The 20,958-nt window shown below is 31.8% G+C and overlaps 2 protein-coding genes across 3 annotated transcripts in view; one reads left to right on the top strand and one right to left on the bottom strand.

The window, feature by feature from the left end:
- Positions 1-4,487, top strand: part of LOC109546938 (facilitated trehalose transporter Tret1) — an 18,055-nt gene extending 13,568 nt beyond the window's left edge. The window contains exon 3 of the mRNA XM_019918114.2: positions 3,495-4,487. Coding sequence (XP_019773673.1) covers positions 3,495-4,441 — 947 coding nt within the window. The 3' untranslated portion in view covers positions 4,442-4,487. The remainder of the gene's footprint in view (positions 1-3,494) is intronic.
- Positions 1-20,958, bottom strand: part of LOC125504445 (hemicentin-2-like) — a 387,752-nt gene that overhangs the window by 197,377 nt on the left and 169,417 nt on the right. The gene's annotated exons all lie outside the window — the stretch shown is intronic.

Raw genomic sequence — 20,958 nt, 5'->3', positions numbered from 1 at the left:
GATAGGTATTTTTATCCTACATACCCCGTTTTGTCAACCGAGAACAGTGGAAAATCAAATAAGAGGTAACTCGCAACTAAAATTCGAAAAATATATTGGGGCTTTGCAATAAATAAATATTTGGGATCAAAAAACAGTATTCTAAATGATTGTTCAAGTTCCGCTTTGTCAAACGCTTTTAGTTTTTTATTGTTTTTTATAGTCAAACCTTTTTCATACTGATTTAGTTCCAATATATATTTGGCTCAAGCATAGTAAATCTATTTTTGCAAATTTTCATATAATGTACAATAAAGTTCTAACTTTTAAACGCAAATTATATCGGTTTAGAATAGAAAATTGTAACTCGTTATCTCCAATAACAACAGTTAAATAACATTTATCAAGTATTCTTAATTAATTTACGTGTCTGATTCCTTTTCCATTCGAATTAGAATTGGTGCACACTAATAAACAGCAAGCTTACTACTTTTTTGTTAAGTCATAAATTTACCTTCAATATTAAATTTCACACATAAAAAATCACTAATTTTATTTGAAAAGAATTGTTGGTTTTCCTTCGTCATATTAAGCCAAGCTACTTTTTGGTTGGCGCTGGAAGTGTTTTGAAAGGGCAGAGAACACAGGAAAATATGTTGACTGCTATACGAGAACATTTTTAAGTTTAGATCAGTAATATAAAAAAGTATTCTGAAAAGTTGTGAAAATGAGGAACAGTGAGACACAAATCGCCTTTTACAAAAAATTCTAAGAGCTATATTTAGTTAAGACTAGAGATGGTCCAAAACATATATTTGTACCCATACTTATCGTGTACTTCCAATCATTATCGTTAACCTTTAAGCCTAGCTTTAACAATTCTGTCTAGTCTAAAATAATAGTTATTATACATTATTTGACAGAATTGTAAAGCTCATAGGCACAACTATTGCCACATTTCAGTATTTACTATATTTTGAATAATTGCACAAATTTACAGAAGTTATTGAACTTCAACAATTGATTATAACTACTTGTTATCAATCATGTTGAACTCTTAAATTGGAGATTCTTGCAATTGATGCAGATAGGAGACGATACAATGCAAGAGCAAACACTATATTACATTGCTATATTAGAACACAGAGAAACAATGTATAATTTTGGGATGTTTAGTAGCTGTAGTAGCAGTCCCTTGTACCAGACACGGTTGATGTTGAATCCTCTTTAACTTATCAAATCGGTGCAAGTAAAAAAAAACATTTTTCGTATGGCACCTTTCCTGGACGAAACTTTGGTAATACACATATAAATGTTTTGGAAACGTAATACCGCCATTCTTAATACTGCATTTGAATTTTACTTGAAAACCTTTTACACTCTAAACATTTGAAACCGTAAAGCATTTAAATTGATTACTTCCATCAGTAACATGGGCTGCTCTATTCACTTTGGTAAATGCGGTTTGCTTTCACCTTTTCCTTTATGCTTAGGCACGTTTGAGCCAAATAGTAGGTTAGTTTTGTGGCTTTTCCTATCAAGCAACAACTATTCACGATATGGTAATGAGCAAAATGGCTATTTAGGTGCCGCCTTGTAGTCCAATTTAATATTATTACAGTTGCAAACTTGGTTGTTTATGTCACAAATCCACTCAATTGTTTTAATTTGTGTGAGGTAAAATGCTAATAACATTATAATTTTTAGTCCTTGCTCTACAGCTAACTAATCAGAATCAAATTAAAAAAGTATCGGAAAAAGATTATGACTGGGACCGTACAAATAATAAGGTTTGAAAGAACGCCGACACGTGGGCCTGCTGTTTTATTTAGATCATTCATCTTCCTGCATTCATTTAGATCAATTAAATTAGTTAGATGATCCTTTGGCTATTGTTTGTTTAAATACCTCACAAGGAAATTATTTTTAATATTAGCTGGTTTCAAATGAGATGCTTTATTGACACATCCTATTAAATGAAAAAATGCAGTTAATGAACAGGCTTGGTTATTAATAGAATTGTCTTAGAAGTGTAAACTTAAATAATTCTAGGAGCTATGACAATGATCAAAATATATTAATTCATGTGAAGAACATGCTTAGATTGACTGAACTTATTTTAATTGTCGGTAGGATTTTTGTCAATAAATTAGACAGTCGAATAAAGATTGGAGATTTATACCGAAAAGTTTAAATTCTTACAAAATCAAATCGGCAAATGATGCAAAAGTAAAACTTTCATTTCGTATTTTATCTATTAACAAATTCTACTCGACATTTTTAACGTAATCGATAATAAATACATGAATACATTTTAGTTTAAATGCTCAGTGAACATTTTAATTCAGGTGGTCGCATATGGGGCTGCTCTACTTTATAAGAATAGTGAAAATTGTTGTCTCAGTTATTTTTAATTTCCATAGAAAAGTTCCAATTCATCCCACAATACCACAACCAAACAACCAAATGTAATCTGGACACATTATCTTCAGAAATCACGTCTAAACGTCCATAATTTATTTTTGAAGGCATTTGTTGTACTAATATTATCTTTTGTGTTTTCAATATTTCTTCCCGGTAAACTAGCTCGAAACGACCAACTTCGGATAGATTTGTAGACGAAACTTTTCTTAAAATATTATTTTATGTGAAAATATGTAGCTTTCAAATGTAAATACCAGCGTTATCAAGCAAATAATTATAAAACTTTAATCGCTTACCAGCTGTTATGTTATATAATTCAATTTGGAAACTTGCTTCAACATCTCGAAACATACCTGAAAAAAACCGCATTATTAGACATTGTGAAAAAGTATAAAACCATTTACAGAATGAAATTCTCATATTTTGTGTTTCACTCCTGAATTTAACAATATTCGGATTTCTTTATTCCGAACCCAGTATGGGCTGAATGGTGCATGCCCCGAAAGCCGAAAAATGATCTTAAGAAACAAAAATGACTCCGGAACTTGCTTTGGTAGAACAAATAAATCAACTGTATGTTTACGATTCACTATGCAAAATTTGTTATGATTAACATGCAAAATGGCACGGCAAGGCAGGCAAGTTCTAGAATAAGAATGTTCCATATACACAAAATGTTGCTCTTAGTAGGATTGGAACATTTAATCAACGGTCCTCATCGCATTAATCAACACGATAGTTTTCTGTATGCTAGTGAAGATCTTACGTTAAGTACGTAAACTAACCCAGCAGTTACCAAAAGGCGTTAAACTTTTAGTACTTTTACGGGAAACGTTTTCGCAAGCATTCCCCGATTTTTTCTGGAATTTTACACTGTCCAGTGCCGACCGTGCAAGGGACTGGGGCTTCCAAAATATCAGGAAGGGTTTCTTTTAGTGGACAACCTAAACTCGCCAGTTTTAACGAAAAGTAGTTTGTAACATTCACTGTAAATTTCACCATTATATAAAGTTGCATATTGCAACATTGCAGATTTTTAAGGTTTTGTCCAATGTGTCGTTCTACATCTTTATATTTTGTTTTATTTTTAGGGACGTTCATGCAATTGTTCATCACCATTGGCATTTTATGGTCCAATGTCCTGGGATGGGCGGTGCCAATCATATTATTCTGCATCATGTGTTTAGCTGTACCCGTTGTATTTGGATTGTTGTTTTTCTTCCAACCCGAGTCTCCAATATATTTGATCAAGAACAGAAAAAAGGATCGAGCCATGGCCGCTTATGCCAGACTCAGAGGCAAAGATTATGACCCATCCGCCGAAATTGCTGAAGTCGAGAAACAAGCCGCAAAAGAAGAGGAACTAAAAGGACAATTCAAAGAGCAGCTGAAATCCAAGCAAGGATGGAAATCTTCAGTCATTTGCTTTATGTTGATGTTCTATCAGCAATTGTCTGGAATTAATGCTGTTATGTTTTACTCAGGATCTATTTTCAAAGAAGCAGCTTCAAGTATAAAAGCTGAGCTCTGTGTCTGCATCGTTGGAATTGTTCAAGTTATAGTGACAATTTTCTCCACGTGGTTAGTCGAAGCCTTAGGACGAAAGCTTTTGCTAATGCTATCAGGCGGAATAATGGCGCTTTCAACCCTGCTGCTGGGAATCTACTTTTTAATCAAGAATAAAGAGTTGGCAGCGAAAAGCACAGTTGAAAGCTTAGGTTGGCTACCTTTGCTCGCTCTAGTTCTCTTTATTATCGCATTCTCTATTGGTATGGGTCCGATCCCATGGTTGGCTTCTTCAGAAATATTTCCCCCCGCTATCATGGCGAGAATGAGTTCATATGCTGGAATGTTCAATTGGTTTTTGGCTTTTGTAGTAACCGTTGGCTATGAGCCACTAAGCAAAGCTGTCGGTGCATACACAACATTCTTCATATTCACATTGGTGTCAGCGTCTGCCGTTGCCTTCGTACTGTTTGTGATCCCAGAGACCAAAGGAAAAAGTTTCCAGGAGATTCAGGACGAACTTGGAAAATAATCTCTTATTTATGTAAAATGGCAATAAAACATTCCAGTGATACTAACTGCTCTTTAATTACCTACTAATCTTATTTATATTTAATCCGACGATGTCTAGCTATATCCGAGTTTTGAAAGCTGTGTTTATAAGATATTATCGTTGCATTCGCCTGAAACTTTCGGATTAGCTCTTAATAGAAAAACTTTGAATAAACATAATTCCATGAAAGGCCATTAGGAGTCTAAAAATAAAGTTTTCCTTGGAAACGTCGACGGGATGAATAAATATAATTTAATTATGACTAAAAAACGACGTCAAGTCGTAGCGCTTGCTTGTCAATCAGGTTTCTAAAAGCCTTTTCAGGTGTTTCCCTAATGGTTTTGTTTTGAAAATATAATGATTCCACCAGCGATGCTTTATTGAACCCTTCAAAATCGGAGGAGAAGGTTGAACTTGTTTAATCGGTTTAATTTCCTCCATACTTTGCATAAACCCGAAGGCTTCCGCTTGTGGTCCTTTGATTATTTAGTTGTGGCCTATATTCCCAAGGCGAACATATAGTAAGCTATTGAAGGGTTTCCGATAAAAGGTGCGAAATAGAAATTTGGTAATATTTGCAGATAAGGCATTCTGAATTATATAATTGCATGGAAAGCACAGTATTTTTAAAGCAACACGGAAGCATAAATAAAATTAAATGGGAAATATGGAATAATTAATAAGCACACGATTGCAAAAACGGACTTTTTGCAATGTGTGCGAGTGTACGGAAAATAGCATTTTAAGAACATATTTTTAATAACTTTTTTATTTTGGCTAACTTTATAAATTAAAAAGTTTGCAAAGTTTTTGTATATTAAGAAATTTTTGTTCTCTGATTTGAGTGTTGGTTTGCGCACGCAGTCTTAGTTTTTCAAATTAAAATGATTAATAATTCAATTTAGACTTAATTCACTTGGTTAGGTCTTAACCTGAGATAATAACATATAAAACGAGATAAAAACATATAAAATTCCTTCAATTTATTTGTGTTTTATTGTGTTAAAGTTTTTGTCTGTCAGTATTTATATATGTGAACCTGAAATATATCTAGCTAGATAAAATTACCGATATTTTACATGAAAATACCGTGTGATAAAAATAGGTTTTTCAGCGAATTTTGCTACACCGGATGTTTATTTTTCAAACTCATTATATTTTAAGTGTTTTACTAATTTTCTTTATAGGTTTCATACACGTGAAAACTCCTGCTTATAATCTACGTTAGAATCGGCTGGTTTTTTCAAGTATTATAAAAAAAATAATTCCTAAACTTATTTCGCCAAAAAATGCAAGTTTTAATGTTCGAGTCCCAATCGTATACAACTTCTCATATAGAGAGTTCTTTGTACCACTACTGGAAATTGGGAAAGATCCGCAACAATTCGAGGCGTTAAGTCAAGGGAAGCAAATTCGAGGGCAACATAAGTGATATCCAATACATGAGAAAACAGGGAAGAATTGAAGAAATGTTTTGCTAGCAGCGAAGAAAGCGTTGCAGTCCATACGTGAGTTCGCTATCAGTTTGAATTTAGGACTGGTAGTAACTCTGGTGAGACGTTTAAAAAATTGTCCCTGTACGTTCATAACAAAATTACTTGATAACAAATAAAAATACAGTGATAAAAATTCAGACCACTCAAAATTTCACATTCTTCTTATTTAAATAACGCCACAAGTTTGGGAATTTCAAACTGTATTTTTCATTAATGAGATTTTGATCCAAATAATAAAGCGCATTGCAGAACCAACGGTTCCACACTGAACTTCTAAGGAAACAATTTCAGCTGTTTTTTTAATTTAATATTTTACTCATGTCATGTTTTTCCTTGTTAATATTAGATTTATGGTCGGCCTGGCCCTTTTATTGGCTTTTCCTATGTTGTTGTAACTTGTTTGAAATTATCACTGTACTTCAAACTGAAACAAAATATCATCCAGCTATTAAATGCTCTGAAGATGCCGAAATAAGTTTGTAAAACGTAGACTGCTGACATCTGATGTCCTGATTTTTCCTCCGAACTTTTCCTTTCGTAATAAGAATACACCTACTTATTCCTTTTTTTATTGACAAGTTTAGCAAGTAGATGTACTTTAAACGGTTTCGTGCTTTGAATGCAGAACTTTACGGGACATTTTACATGAAAAATATAATTGATTTCTCCATTCCTTAATAATTTGTTCTATTAATCATTACAAGTATTGCTAACGTAAATAGGCAAGGACGTAACTTTACATGTTATATTGAAATAGTGTAATTAAGAAGCAAAGCCATTGACGTACGACTCTACGACGAAAATACAAAGTTCAGTTTGTTCTTTACAAAACGCATGTGACATTTTTCGAACCGGCAACTAACTAGAGCAAAGATCGATCAAAGGAAAATATAAATTGGCACATTCAAGATAAATTGAAAGCTATTTTGAACTTGAAGAAAAGTTTACACTCCCCAGAGCTGCAAAAATAAAAACTTCATCATCCAAGTGAACGATTCAAAAATTCAGACCATTCCGAAATTACCTTATGTTCTAATAGGAAATATGACGAAGGTAGAGGCCAAGGGACATGTGGCCAGGCCGGACGCGTAAAGAATGTTCCATGATTTAAACTGACAAAGTTTTAAGGTTTGTTTTTATACATAAAAGCAGTTGCGTATTCTACAAATCGAAATACAATTTATTGGACGCAATAGTTGGACGAAGGAATATGCAGAAGATTAAACTTAAAGAAAAATTGAGATTAAATATCTAATCAAAATCAAATAATAAGTTCGTCTGCTTGCGGAAGTTTTTGGACTACAGAAATCCGTTAGCTGCAGTTTTCCTGAGCAAAATGAATACGAGTTTCACAATGACATTTTCCAATTGGGACCACCGTGTGTATGATATACAGGGTATCAAAGTTTGAATAAAACTTCGGTTAGTTTTGGATTGCTTCGTAACTGGTTTCACTATTAGCGTAGAATTTTTTGAATGTGGTTTTCCAGTCCGACAGTTTGAGTGTTTTCTGCAGGCAAAAAACTTATGAAGAATGGAGGTTTCTGGACGTATTTTCGATATATTTCATTTCAAATGTTTCAATCGAGCTTTCAGTGTTACGACGTGGGTTTCATAACTGTAACAAATTAGTCTTCTATTATAAATTTTTATTGCTTTATCTGGTCTAGAATACCTAATTACTTTGCTTGGAGAGCTGTGGAAAATTAAATTCAAAATTGATAGTAAATGCTGATAGTAAAGAAGCTTTATTGAATTAAAGATGTCTTTTAATTAATCTTAAGATAAGATAATTAAATAATTAAACGGAGGACATCTAAGCAGGAATCTGCATGGCACTTTAAAAAAAAGTTTTTAATCTAAATTTTGCAAAATTTTTTTTTAACCATGTCATTATGCTGATAGTGAAATAGTGAAACCAGTAACCAAGCAATTCGAAACAAACCAAAATTGTGTTTAAGCTTTGCTACTAAAAATAAAATATTTTTCATTTCTTCATGGCATACATTTTGCTCGAGGAACTCGTAATGAACTGATTGGCGTACTTTTTTGCAACACCTTGTACCATAAAAGGCAGTTGTGACCAACCTTATCTAGAAATTATTATATGTAACTCTGTTGATTGTTGAGCTTTACTTGCACTTTTATTATATGTATTAGACATGATTTTCTCGTAACTCTTCTTATTGCATAAAGCAATCAGTCCTCTTTTACTGCAGGTAACCCGTTTATATTAAACCAAAACATATATACTGACGATCAAATTAGACATATATTTAAAATTGTACTTGAAATCTTGCAAGATACTATGAAAACAATTAAAGCTTTCATGCTAAATTGCAAATTTTAGACAATAAAGTATAAACTGCTGAAGCTGGAAAGGGTTCCGGAAGCTCTAAATCAGATTTCCAGACTTGTCCAGTTATTCCCTATATTGCATTTATTTAAGATATTCAAGACTCATATTTGTACAAAGCCTGGTAAAGTTCAACAAAAATTGAGTAATCTTAATAATCTCTGACTAATGCTTTTGGCAATAAGAATATCTCAAGCTGCTTTTAAATCAATAATTCAATAGTCGAGTGTTTAAAGTACTACACGCTATTAATGTCAGTATATATAATTGTTAAGTTATCTTTCCTGGGTCTCAGTCAAAGTGTGAAGTAAAATTTTTTAACATCGTTTATTTCATTACGATTCGGCGAGACAACAGCGCAAAATTTACACAAACTACAAACACCAATTCACAATTAAAAGATTTTGTATAAAAACTATAATTTATAAAGTGCTAAAACATTAATCAGTTTTGGAAGGAAAATAAATCAGAATAATTGTTAACGAAATATATCATTCTATCAGAAATTTTTATCCAATCAAACGAAATATCGACTAGTCGGTATTTTAGTTACTTGCCTTCTTAATTGATCAAAAGACGTACGCAAATCTTCGGTCAGGCATAGTTTTTAACAACCGCCAGTGAACTCTAAAACCAATTTTATTCATGGAAAAATGCAACTATAAAATATTTAAATGTTTCATCTAGATATAAGCAATGCTAAAATGTTATTAATGCGAAAAACTTGTCAAAACTGAAAAACGTAAAGTTTGACGGTGTACAAATTGTATGAAATTTACTCATCTGAGTGAACCGGATATTGTAAAATAAAAATATACAATAAAGTAATTATAAAGTTTGCTTGTTCTGACTTGAAACTTTTCTATATATGTTCGAACCTTTCCTATAAACAATTTATAAATATTCCACCCCAAACTAGCTACGGCACTAAGTTGGGAAACCTATTGCGGTCTGGAAAGGAGCAGTTGTCGAGTAGCTAAATGTTCATGCTCGCTTCTAAATTTATATTCATTTGAGTCGGTTGCTAACAAATAAAAGTTTTCAACCCAGTTATCAAGATAAATAGGGAGGTTGTGAGAAAGGAAGTGTACTCCTATTGTTTAATTAAGTGCTTTGAACAGTGGAATCGGTTAACCATTAAGCTCTTTGACAGTGGCCATTTTTACTGGATAGAAGACAATACAATTTAAACTTGTATTTTCAAATTTTATAAAATTTCGTTTAGCGACTTCATCACTAAAATGTAGGCATTTTTTTACGTGTCGTTGCAAAATTGCAACAATTTGCCAACTGCTTTTGGCATTTCACGATAGAATCGTTTTATGTGCTTGACTATTTTTATCATATTTTAACTTAAAGTAAGACTGCAATATAAAATTTGACAGAAAATAAATTACTTGCTATTTATTTTAATTCTTCATTTGTGGGCCAAAATTCAATAGAGCATAAGCTAATAAAACTGAAATTTAAATTAATACATTTTATGTGCATAATTAAAATAACCGACTTGGTTTTTTTCAATTATTTTAGTGAGTGAATTATTCTAGATATGGTTATACCTTTGAACCGCCTGCGCTAGCTTGGTTGAATTTTGAAGAAAGTCCCAACCCATGAATCCTGCTTTAATTTATCTGCACTTTGTTGCACGAACGTATAAAACTTTTGATACTGCGACCCCTTTGCTCAACGGATTTAAGGTGTTTACAACCATGGCACATCAAAAAAACCAGTTGAAATAAACAAACATGTAAAATAAATAATGCGCTGACGAGAACCCGGAATTAAGTAAAATAGTTTCTCAAGCTTAGTTGCTCCTGCCCGTATTTTAAAAATTGTCGAAAATGATCACATACTTTTTTAAATTTATATACCTGATTGGAAGATTTCGTGCAGAAGTAAACGGGATGAAATGAATATATACAGCAAACTACAGATATTGTTACATATGTCTGGTGCTAATACATTTCAAATATGCAGTGGCTCTTTTCTTATTAATTATCTAAGCTCTTACATTTAGATGTACATGTTTGGTTTAAACGATTTAATATCCCTTAAACAGTTGCCACATATATTTCAACATTTGAACATTGAGGTCTTTGAGTTCTAACATATAACTTACTCATTGCAACCATGATAAAGAACGTTTTGTAAGATACACAAGCAACCATTAAGTGTTTCGTCACTGTTCTGCAAACATTTGTTTTAAAAATGTTCTGATGTAGACACATAAAATTTGAAGTTATTTTAGTTCTTATCATCATCAGCTTTCGTTCGCTGGATAATAAATCTAAATATATTCGCCTAATTCGATTCTAATGCATAAAATATACACATTGTAATGGTTGTCAATAGAACTTATCCAATCTAATAACGCTTTCAGTAATATTCCCACACCCAGCAAAAAAGCGCATTATAAGAACATAAAAAGTATTAAAATCAAGCGCAGTGTGGTCGAATGGTCAGCGGTTTTGGTCGTTGGCCAACAACTCAAAGGAAACGCGGTACTCGGTAATGGAAGAGAAATCCGTTGTTTTTCCTTTATGGGGTCGTTTTATCTTTATAACGGTTTGGGCAAAGAGCCCTTTTAAAAGTTAGTTAGTTAACATTACGAATTTATGTCTGTACAGCTGCCACAAAGACGAGTACATAGATATTTATGGTTGCAAATGGATTTGTCTGGTTTTTCAAGTTATAAGTTATTGGAGCCGTAAAAAAAATTCCACAGCTTTGAATTTTTAGAGTTTATCACATTTCTTTGATGAAACTATTTCACGGTTAATTTTACCACAAATTCGAACTAGTTTTAAGAGAAAAGAGAGAATCAGAGACAATAATCAAAACTCTGGAAAAGTGCAGGTAGCAAATTTATTCAGTTGGGATCTCTAAAATCAAAGACGATAACTAAAGTAGCTCGGGAACTTTACCTTTTTGCATATTTGGCCTTTCGAGTGTTTTACATAAAGAGAATGATAGGGAACTTGAAAATAAAGTTTAAATATAATTCTTATCAAATTGGACCGAATGCAAAGTTAGTCCATGGAGAATTGCACCACTTTGCCTTCGACCAATCGCCCAAGATTCTTCTTCTACTAACAAGAGCTCTTTCCTAAGAGCATTAGTGTTAGAAGCGTCTTAGCAGAACTCTTCCATCTTGAAAACTTTCAAAAAATGGCGATATTTAAAATGGAAATGGACATACAAATTTTAGTTTGCTTAGATAATAACGGATATAGATATTTGGAAAGTGAAAATATTATAATTTAGTTAATAAAACCCAAAAAGGATTAGGAAAGTCAAAATATTACAATTGATTCCGACTGAAAACTCTATTAATTGTTGTAAACTTTGGGACCGTTTTTTTCGGATCCAAATTAACACCGAAGTTCATCAATTCAGGTATTGCCTAGTCAATGTGAAGTGTAAACATTTCTAACACTCCAATTGCAGGTTCGATAAAATACTGTAGTAATTTTGCAGATTTGCAATTAATAATGATTTTCCAAAGTTCCTGCAGAAATTTTGGTATTGTTTGACCTTGCATGAACAGTTAAGTATTGTCAGCGTATTGTAGTATTTATAAAGGCAAATTTTGGCCATACAAACCTTACTTGGGGAGAATGAAAACGAGAAGGTTTTGTCTATGGCCAATTCTAGTTTCTAGTAATGAAAGTGCACATTTTGGAGTCTTATATAGACTGCAGAACATGCATTGTTGCGTAGTTTCATAAAGAAATCTTTCATCTTTTCTGAATATGCGAAAATAAAGCAAATATTGAGCACCATTGAGTGAAATGGAAAACCACGCTTGTGAGGCAATAATATATTGAATTTTCATTCTGGCATTCACTACTTCAATTCTACGTTAAGCAAAATTCGATTGTACTTCAAGTTATTTTTATATTTTCTGCATGTGAAAACGCACTCAAATTGACAGTATTTAAAATTATTTGACGATACACAAGCACAAAACGTATCATTATGAGAAATGTTAGATAAAAAATATAAAAGCCCACATTTGGCTCTTAACATTTTTTCTACAATTTTTCTAAAATACATTTGAATAATTTGGCGATGTAAAGCAAATTTACCTTCTAATCATCTAGAATTTAATTCTAACAGTGGATCACCAAATGCGTACGACCATTTCCATCTCCAACATCATTTTACTTTTTTTTTTTGACATTAAGATATAAAATGCTAATATATCCATCCACGTTTTCCAGCCGAACGATATAAGCTCTGAAGGACTAGAAAACTTGGATTTCCGTTAAAAATTTATCGTTAGAAAACGGCGAGGTTTCATATCGCGGATCGAGAATGAAACTTGAATATTGAGGGAACATATAGCGAAATGAAAAATTCAATAGAACATTTAAAACGCTTTATGAATCCGAATAACGTTCTGCTATTTTATAAAGAAGATTGATGGGACACATTTAAATATTACGTCACCTGCACATTGTGTGCTAAATATCTTCTTTTTATGAAAAACTTTTTCAAATTAATTTTTTGTAGAGAATTGTGGAATTTTTGGCGCAATAAATTTTAAATAGGCCATTTGCTGTTACCAAAAATGTTTTAAACTAGTTAGGGACAAGCTAACTAACCAGGAAATAGGTAACTGTTAAAATTCAGTGCATTAAATATCATACTGGAATGCAGTAGTCAGCAACATGGAAAATAAAGACACATTATAGATTTAATTGCTGAATATTTATTTGATATTGAGTACTTTGCAATTTTGCATTTATTTGTGGGTTAACTCCATTTACTTGCGTTGTACTGAATTTACGACATGCACAAAAAAAGCTGGTTTAATTTCTATAAAATAACAACATGCCTTAGAAAACGAATTAATATTGCATTATTTCAGTATGGCTTCTCAGAAACTACAACATATAATTTTCAACCGAAAATATTTGCGTTTTTTGTTTCCAAATTAGATATTCACATTCATAAAATGTCCTTACCATACTGCTGCTAAACACGAAAAATATCCATCACTTACCAAGCACCCTAAAATAGTATACCCAAACTCAATTATTGTGGTGCAGTTAAAAAACGAAAAACAATAAAAACTATTTGCAATAGATTGGTCATTGGTCAGACTGCTGAAGAACGCAAATATTGCATGCCAGCAGCATTTTAATTTTTTTTGTTGGCAATCGATTTTTGTAGGATTGTGACTACATTTTTCAAGTAATACGACTGTCCATATAAAGACGGCCCCAAAATTGACAAAAATGCCTTGGCGAGACCGGTTTTTATTGCACAAAATGAATAATACGATGCATCTAAAGAAAATTTTAAAGAAAAGGTTCTATTAACATAATTGCTTGTTGTATTTGCAATGAAATAAAAGCACACTTTTCTGCAGTAACACAAACAATTATGCAATACAAGAGCAGTGGACTTTTATTATCCCATTCACAAATTTTGAATAAGTTATTTATCAGTTAAATGTGATTTAAAACTATGCAGTGCATAAAAAGCAAGAAATTTTTGGCCAACTTAAAACTAGAACTTTTACAAACACAGCAAATTAATCAGGAAAATAAATGGAAGACAATATATTAGATCAGAGTATGTTTAGACTAGTAGATTTATAACATTAATTTCATTTTAATTTATAAACTTTGTAACCTACTATAGAACACACGTGTGAATGCAAGTTCGGAAAGAACGATTTTGTCTTTCATAGTAGTAATAATTAATATTATTAAACACCTGAGCGTTTAAATTATTATTTCGAGTAGTATATTGACAAATTTATTTCCATTATTTCCCTTCATGTTGCTGTAGTACTTTCAGGTAGTTATATCCAAGGTGAAGTTTCCGCATTTTACATATATTCATATATTCAGTTATTGAATTGACCGGAATAAATATCGAAAGGAATTACAAAATAGGCACAATCCGTCTAAAAAAACGTTTAAAACAGTCTTTAGTGATAGAAAACATAATCACCAGAAAGTTTTAGTTATCTTAGCACTTAGTGGTGGCGGAGGCAAAAACATTATTGCAAATACTTTTGGAAAATCTATCACCGATCATGGATTATTTTCTACACAACTTGCTACTTTGTTCAGTTTGAATCTACAATCCGAACCGTTCAAAACTGTTTATGGAAAGTGTATATTACAAAGGCTCAATAGAGGAAAAGTACCACCACGAATCATTTGTGTTTGAAACCCAAAAGGCACATTTCTTATCAACATAATTGTTTGCCGTTTCGCCGACACAGATGATATAAAAACCATCAAATATAAGTTATAACTGGACCAATTATCATCTGAAATATACTTCTTTCGAATAAAATATATCTTTAATACGGAAATATCTTGCTGGCCTCGATAGGTGAGAGATCGATAGGAGAAAGCTCACGTGTTGATCGAAATATGAGCATTAAAAAAGGTGTAGTTTTGTGCTTAGAGACCCTCGTGATCTCTTCAGAGCAAAGAAACCACTATTATTATATTCGATGTCAACCTAGCAGAGTTTAGCCACACATTTGTTAGTTAAATAACGTTTCCGGCAAAAAGTGAAACGGAACCCAAAATTGATATGAATTTGCTTTTAACCAGGTTCATGCTCTATATGTAAATATTTTCATTTGCACTTTCTTTTCATCAATATGTATCATAAATCGGATACAATGGGATTTTCCAGATACCAGACGCCATTATTTACGGCTGAACGTGTGTTAGAGATGGGCAATATCTTAAAGATTGGCAGTTACGTTCAGTGGAAAGTAATACGTTTAAATTATGAGTAGGTATGTTAGATGAAAAGATCACACGAGAAAACGGAGACAATAAAGACTTACAAATTGCAAGTTTATTCACAAGCTTTTTAATGTGCCGTAAATTAGTAATTGAGTAATTAGCAATAAATACCTGCATTTTTAATTGTGTTAATAATTACATTCATCACATATTTCAAGATTTTTACCTTGTAAATCAAACCCTTTACCCTTTAAATGTAAATTTCTTTTGCGACCCATTTATCAAATACATTAAAAGAATTTCAGACGACGATTGCCTCTAATTCTTCTGGAACGTCTCACTATGAAGACACCGATGTGCAAACGCTTCAAATTATTTTAAAGTACGCTCTTAAAATGTCAGATCATTTCGCTCCAACAGATTCATAAAAGCTTCGATTCGATACGGTTCTTATTTAAAGCTAAATTTCCGAATAAATTTCGTAATATTTGAATTTCAAAATCACAGCCTCCATTTACTATCCAAACCATCATAGGTTTTCTCAGAAAATACGAGTAAATGTATTTTTGTCGGAAGACATTGTCTTCTTTCCCAGAGCCGACAGAGTGGAAATGATGTGATTGTATAATGCAGTTTACGGAATGGGAACTAGGAACGACGATTTATGTTGAAAACGATTCTTTGCGACATAAATGCGGTATATTTTTAATAGGAAAATACAAAAGAGTAAAGCAAAATAGTTTTTCATTATGTAGCTTGACAATGGAATTAAAACTATTTGCTTGGATTCTATCAACTTGATTATTCCATTATTCTGATTTGAAAATTATTTACAAAGTATTTGCAACAATAATAGCTAGATCCAACATTAACTCGGCAATATTTTCATTAATAAATTAAAATACAATTTTTGCTTTTGAATATTAGAACGAGTTATAATCGAAATTGGATTCTTTCCTGACCCAAAATGTAAATCAGTTGCCATTTTCAGTTTATTCAAGAATCTGAAAAACTGTCTGCCTAAAAGTTACATTTCTGAAGTTGTTTGAAGTTCCACATCTGAACCGAATAGTAACAATAAATATTTTAATAAGTTTCAGTTCAAATTGCGCTACTAAGCAATGGAAAAAAAGAAAATTCATGAGCTACGCTTTCAGGTTAATTTCATCTTTGCGAAGTATTGATATTTAAATGTGAACACAAACTCAGTGAATAACTTATAGGCTTTCGCATAGGTATAATAAGACGCCTATTAATATTAATTAAGCAATAAACAACTTCCAGGCATTTGAATATTTAATTTCCACTTTTCCTACTTGCTTAAATTGCTATTTTACGGTTAATTAACCATTATGCTAAATTGTTTTCTATTTGCCCTTAAGCCATCTTATGAGTGTGTGTATTTACTTGGTTGCTTAGAACAACTTTATTGCCTGTTCAAAGAAGTGTCAAAGTATTGTTTAGGTCCAATTGGATGAAAATACATAATATGACGCTAGTACTGTAAGTATATTTTAAAATACAAAATTATAAGAGAGTGGTGTCAAGGCCATCGTCCTATTTGGGCTTTTTGGATTTTCGTAAAATTGGATATAACCGTTCCATTTTCATATGGAAATGAGAATCAAAAGAATGTTTGGGATAGTGCGATCAATTTCTTTACTTTGTATCGTCTAATTTGAAAGCCTAAATCTCAATGCAGGCAAAGGTAATTGTTTCTGTAATTTTGAAATGCGATTATTCGAAAAACTCTGGACAAAAAGCAACAAAGTGATACTAATGGAAAGAGAATTGAGCGCACTATAAAACGCTGTGCCACTTGAGATTTAAGATTCTAAGGGTGACATTCTACCCGTTCTAGGGGGTTGAAACAAGAAGGCTAAAAATATAACTTTAAAGTGTCCCCTTTACAGGTGAAATTCACGGGTTATTGCGATTTTTCATTTTTTCAACTACAAGAAATATATTGAGGGTGGGAAGTGTTCAAATTGACACCCTGTATAGCAGTTTCGTGTGGTGTAAATTTAAAGAGACGGTGTTGAAATATATGAGGTAACTGAAAATGGGACGTGACCTATAAATACTAAATCTTCGTACAAGAGGGTTTAAAATATAAACCATATAAAAAATTACATCCAAAAATGTTTACTGATTACATTAAACATTAAATCATACCATAAACTCGGTTTATAAGCATAACACTCAGCTGATTCAGATTGTCTTACATTTTTATATTACAACTTCTTTATATGCTAAAATAATTAAATTTTCCAGATGGTGCCAGATAGCAGCATATTTATTAATCTGTTAGTTTTAAAGCAATTGAAATATTTGAATATTGTTGGTTTGTTACGAGTTTGCAAAAATATGCATTTATGCAATTTATATTTATTTTTTTTATTGAAAACTATAGCTATAAAACTTTGGTTTTTGTTAATTTTGAGAATTGATAAATTCGATTGATAGTACTCGAAAAATATAGATAAAGGTGAAAAGATTAAAAATACCTGACATTTTATTCTCCAAATTATTTCTTTCTATCAAATCGTTTTTAATCCAAAATTGAGATTAGTCTGTGAAGTGTCTTCAGTCTGTGAAGAAAGTGTACATAAGTACCTACATAAATACATGAACCTTTTATTTGCGCGCATATTTTATTTATTTTACAGAATATTTTGATGAAAATAAAACAGTCTCTGCTCTGATACCTTCTGGAAGATTCCTCATTTTCTAAATATTGGCGGTCTGGAGAGATGATTCATAAAAATGAATGTAGACATAAAATCGCACATTTCATGTAATATTTACACGCATGAATCAAGAGTATCAAATTGATCAAATTGATCAAATTAGATTTAATTTTGAAGAATCTCACAAAATATTTGAAACTTTGCAGTTAATGCAATAACTTTACTACTTTTGCATAAAACCTACTTTTGCACATAAATATGCATTTCAAATGCAAAATCAGCCAAGTTTCCAATATTTCCAATAAAGCACTGGTATAATATGAACTAGCCTGGATGTGTCTCGACAAGTTACTTTACAAAAATTAATGCGATTTTGAATCTAGAAGAATCTGGTCACGTAGAAACGTCGACACGAAGTCGACATTTGCAAGGTAAATAAGGGTGTAGCGGAAAAGTTCCGTTCGCCTTGTATCTGATGATGTATTCTTTCACCCCTTTGGAAAATTCACGATCTTTTCACCAGATATTTGACTCGTTCTTGAGAACGCTCGGGAATTTCATATTATCAGCGGAATCTAGGATCGGGAAGCCTTTGAAAGACGTATGGTAATTTGGGAACGAGAAGCTGTCCGGTCTATTGTGACATATTTCTCAGATTTACTTCGAATGGATAAGATTCTTTATCTTCAACAGTAACTGCTTGAGTGAGAATTGGAAAAGTTACTTTAGGTTCTGTTGGGGGCCAATTTGTCAACATTTTTAGTACACCGAAATGACTTTCAATTAAACGCAGCTATGACATAAATTGATTCCGCGATAAAAATTCTGTAGGCGACTAAGTAAATTTGGAATTATTTCCCTCTTGTATCGTATCCGCATGAATTATTATTAATAAAAAGATCTCAACACAGAGTATAAAATTTCGCTTTTCAAGTTGTTTTTAATTCGCCGCTTTTAATTTACTCAGCGAATGCTCACTTCGCCCAGAACTAACATTCGGGCTCTGGAAGTATTTGCTGACTTGGTGTTTTTAATGATATTTTATACTAGCTGTACTGAACTATTCCCAGAACTTAAAATTACTCGTAATTCTTTATTATTTGAATCAGCTAATTGAGGTGATTGCTGGGATCATAATGACATTGTTTGGACATGTTGATGAAATTATAATTTTACAATCAGACTATTAAAATTCATTTACGGAAAAATCACAAATATTACCCAAATGTTTGAAAATTCAACAGTCAAAATCAATTAATTAGTTGCCAAAACAGATGTGGTCAAATATCGAAATTTATTGGTTCAATTAATTTAAATTTAGTTCTGAACTGTTCGAGATAATCAGCTTTTAATGTGGTTACTGTGCATGTGAGGCCACATAACTTTCTGCATTAATTATAGGAAAATATACCCACTCAATACATTGATTCATCAAACAAAAGCTTTTTCCAAAAGATGAGCTGAGGCTCTATACATTTTTAGTGTTCCATCTATTGAGAATTAAATAAATACGAAACTTTCTCGTGTAGGTATACATCCACAAACATCTGCTAAAGTTTTGAATAATTGTCAAGTTTGTAAGTAAAAAAATAATCAAATTTACTCTTACACATTTAATAACATACATATAATTATTAACCATTTTCCTTTCCATTCATCGTTGTAGGGCAAAACCTAATTTCAATTTATTATATTATCAGATTACATTTTGTGCCAAAAGATTCAGACTATGAAAGCTGTTTGGACCTTGAATGTGTAGCGAGAAAAATTACTTGGACGACCACCAAAGTTAAGATCAAACTCGCCCTACTTAAAACAGTTTTTTTTATTTTCTAAATATACATAACAAAAATTTAAGAATGAAATAAAAACGAAAATAAAGGATAAAAGATAGCGTCAATTATATGAGGAAATGAATCAGCTACAGTGAAATTAACAGTAAGCTTTTTATGTTGGATAAAGTGCAACGTACGTCGTTTCAAGCTGAGATGGTTTTAGATTCATGCTGTTAGAGCCGGATTTCTGCTGAGCTCGTAGATTTTAACGATCTTATGGAGTTAATGACCGACTACTTGTTTGAACTTTACTGGAAGCCAGATAATTTTATTGCGGCAAAATTTTCCCCGAGGTCAAAAGTTTTATCTATGAATAGATTTGAAACTTTTCACACACCATTACATGAAAGTATGGGTGTACCACTGACACCAGTCAAAATACATTTTTAGTTTAAATATTTGTCGTCACAGATAATTTCATAAATTCCAATAACTGCATTAGTTACAGGAATAGATGTACATTACATATACTGTACAATAATGAGCTTAAATAGTAACAGATTATCCGATCTTAATAATCAGTTTATCTGATTTTCTGCAAATAAAATTCCGATAAACAAAATATCAGTGTCAAAGAAGTTAAAGTTATTATAGAATCATTGTAGAAAAGAAAATATATCACTTTCAACGAAAAAGAAGGAACGTCAAATAAATGATATAAACACAAGAAAATTGAACAGAAAGACCAAAATACAGCATAAAGCCACACAGAAGATATAACATACCACGAAGCTAATCAATCGATTGATATTCCATACATGCGAAAACATAATGTGAAAATAGTTTTGTTAAGCATTTATAGGATAGTACAAAGGATGATTCATAGAGCGACTGAGTAAAAGAATAATATTGGAAATATTATTAAAATCACCGACGTTTTTGGTAAAATGTTTGCAAGTGATTCAATACAAACTATTCTAGATAAGTGTAGTGTATCATAATTAAACAAAATAATTTATTCTCATAGTCTCTTAAGTCATTCTAGGCCGATTTAACGGAAAACCTATCATATGAAAAGATGTTGTTTTAAAAATGGGTGTTTTGGTTATATGTTAACATTTTTGGAGAGCTAGGATCATCTAGGGAAAAATTAAACCACCAATATTTTTCTTTTTGCTAGTTCACTTCATCTACTTTTTTTGTACAAAATAACGTTTGTTTGTCCTAACGTGATATTCACTTTAGTAATATTAATTAGTTAATTACATTAATTTAATAAGTTGGAGGAGTATCACAATAAAAAAATTCTTTTTTATATAAAAACATGCCTACAAAACGGCAAAAAAGTTAAAAGTAACACTGAAATTATTTCTCTCTCAATATACCTGCTCGAATGTATATAAGTAAAACACTGAGATACCTGGTATAATTTAGTCAGTCAGATATTAAATCGA

The sequence above is a fragment of the Dendroctonus ponderosae genome, unplaced genomic scaffold (genome assembly GCF_020466585.1).
Source record: "Dendroctonus ponderosae isolate FM_Combo_2020 unplaced genomic scaffold, Dpon_F_20191213v2 Dpon_F_20191213_5, whole genome shotgun sequence".
NCBI lineage: Eukaryota > Metazoa > Arthropoda > Insecta > Coleoptera > Curculionidae > Dendroctonus > Dendroctonus ponderosae.
This window is presented reverse-complemented; position numbering and strand designations above follow the sequence as displayed.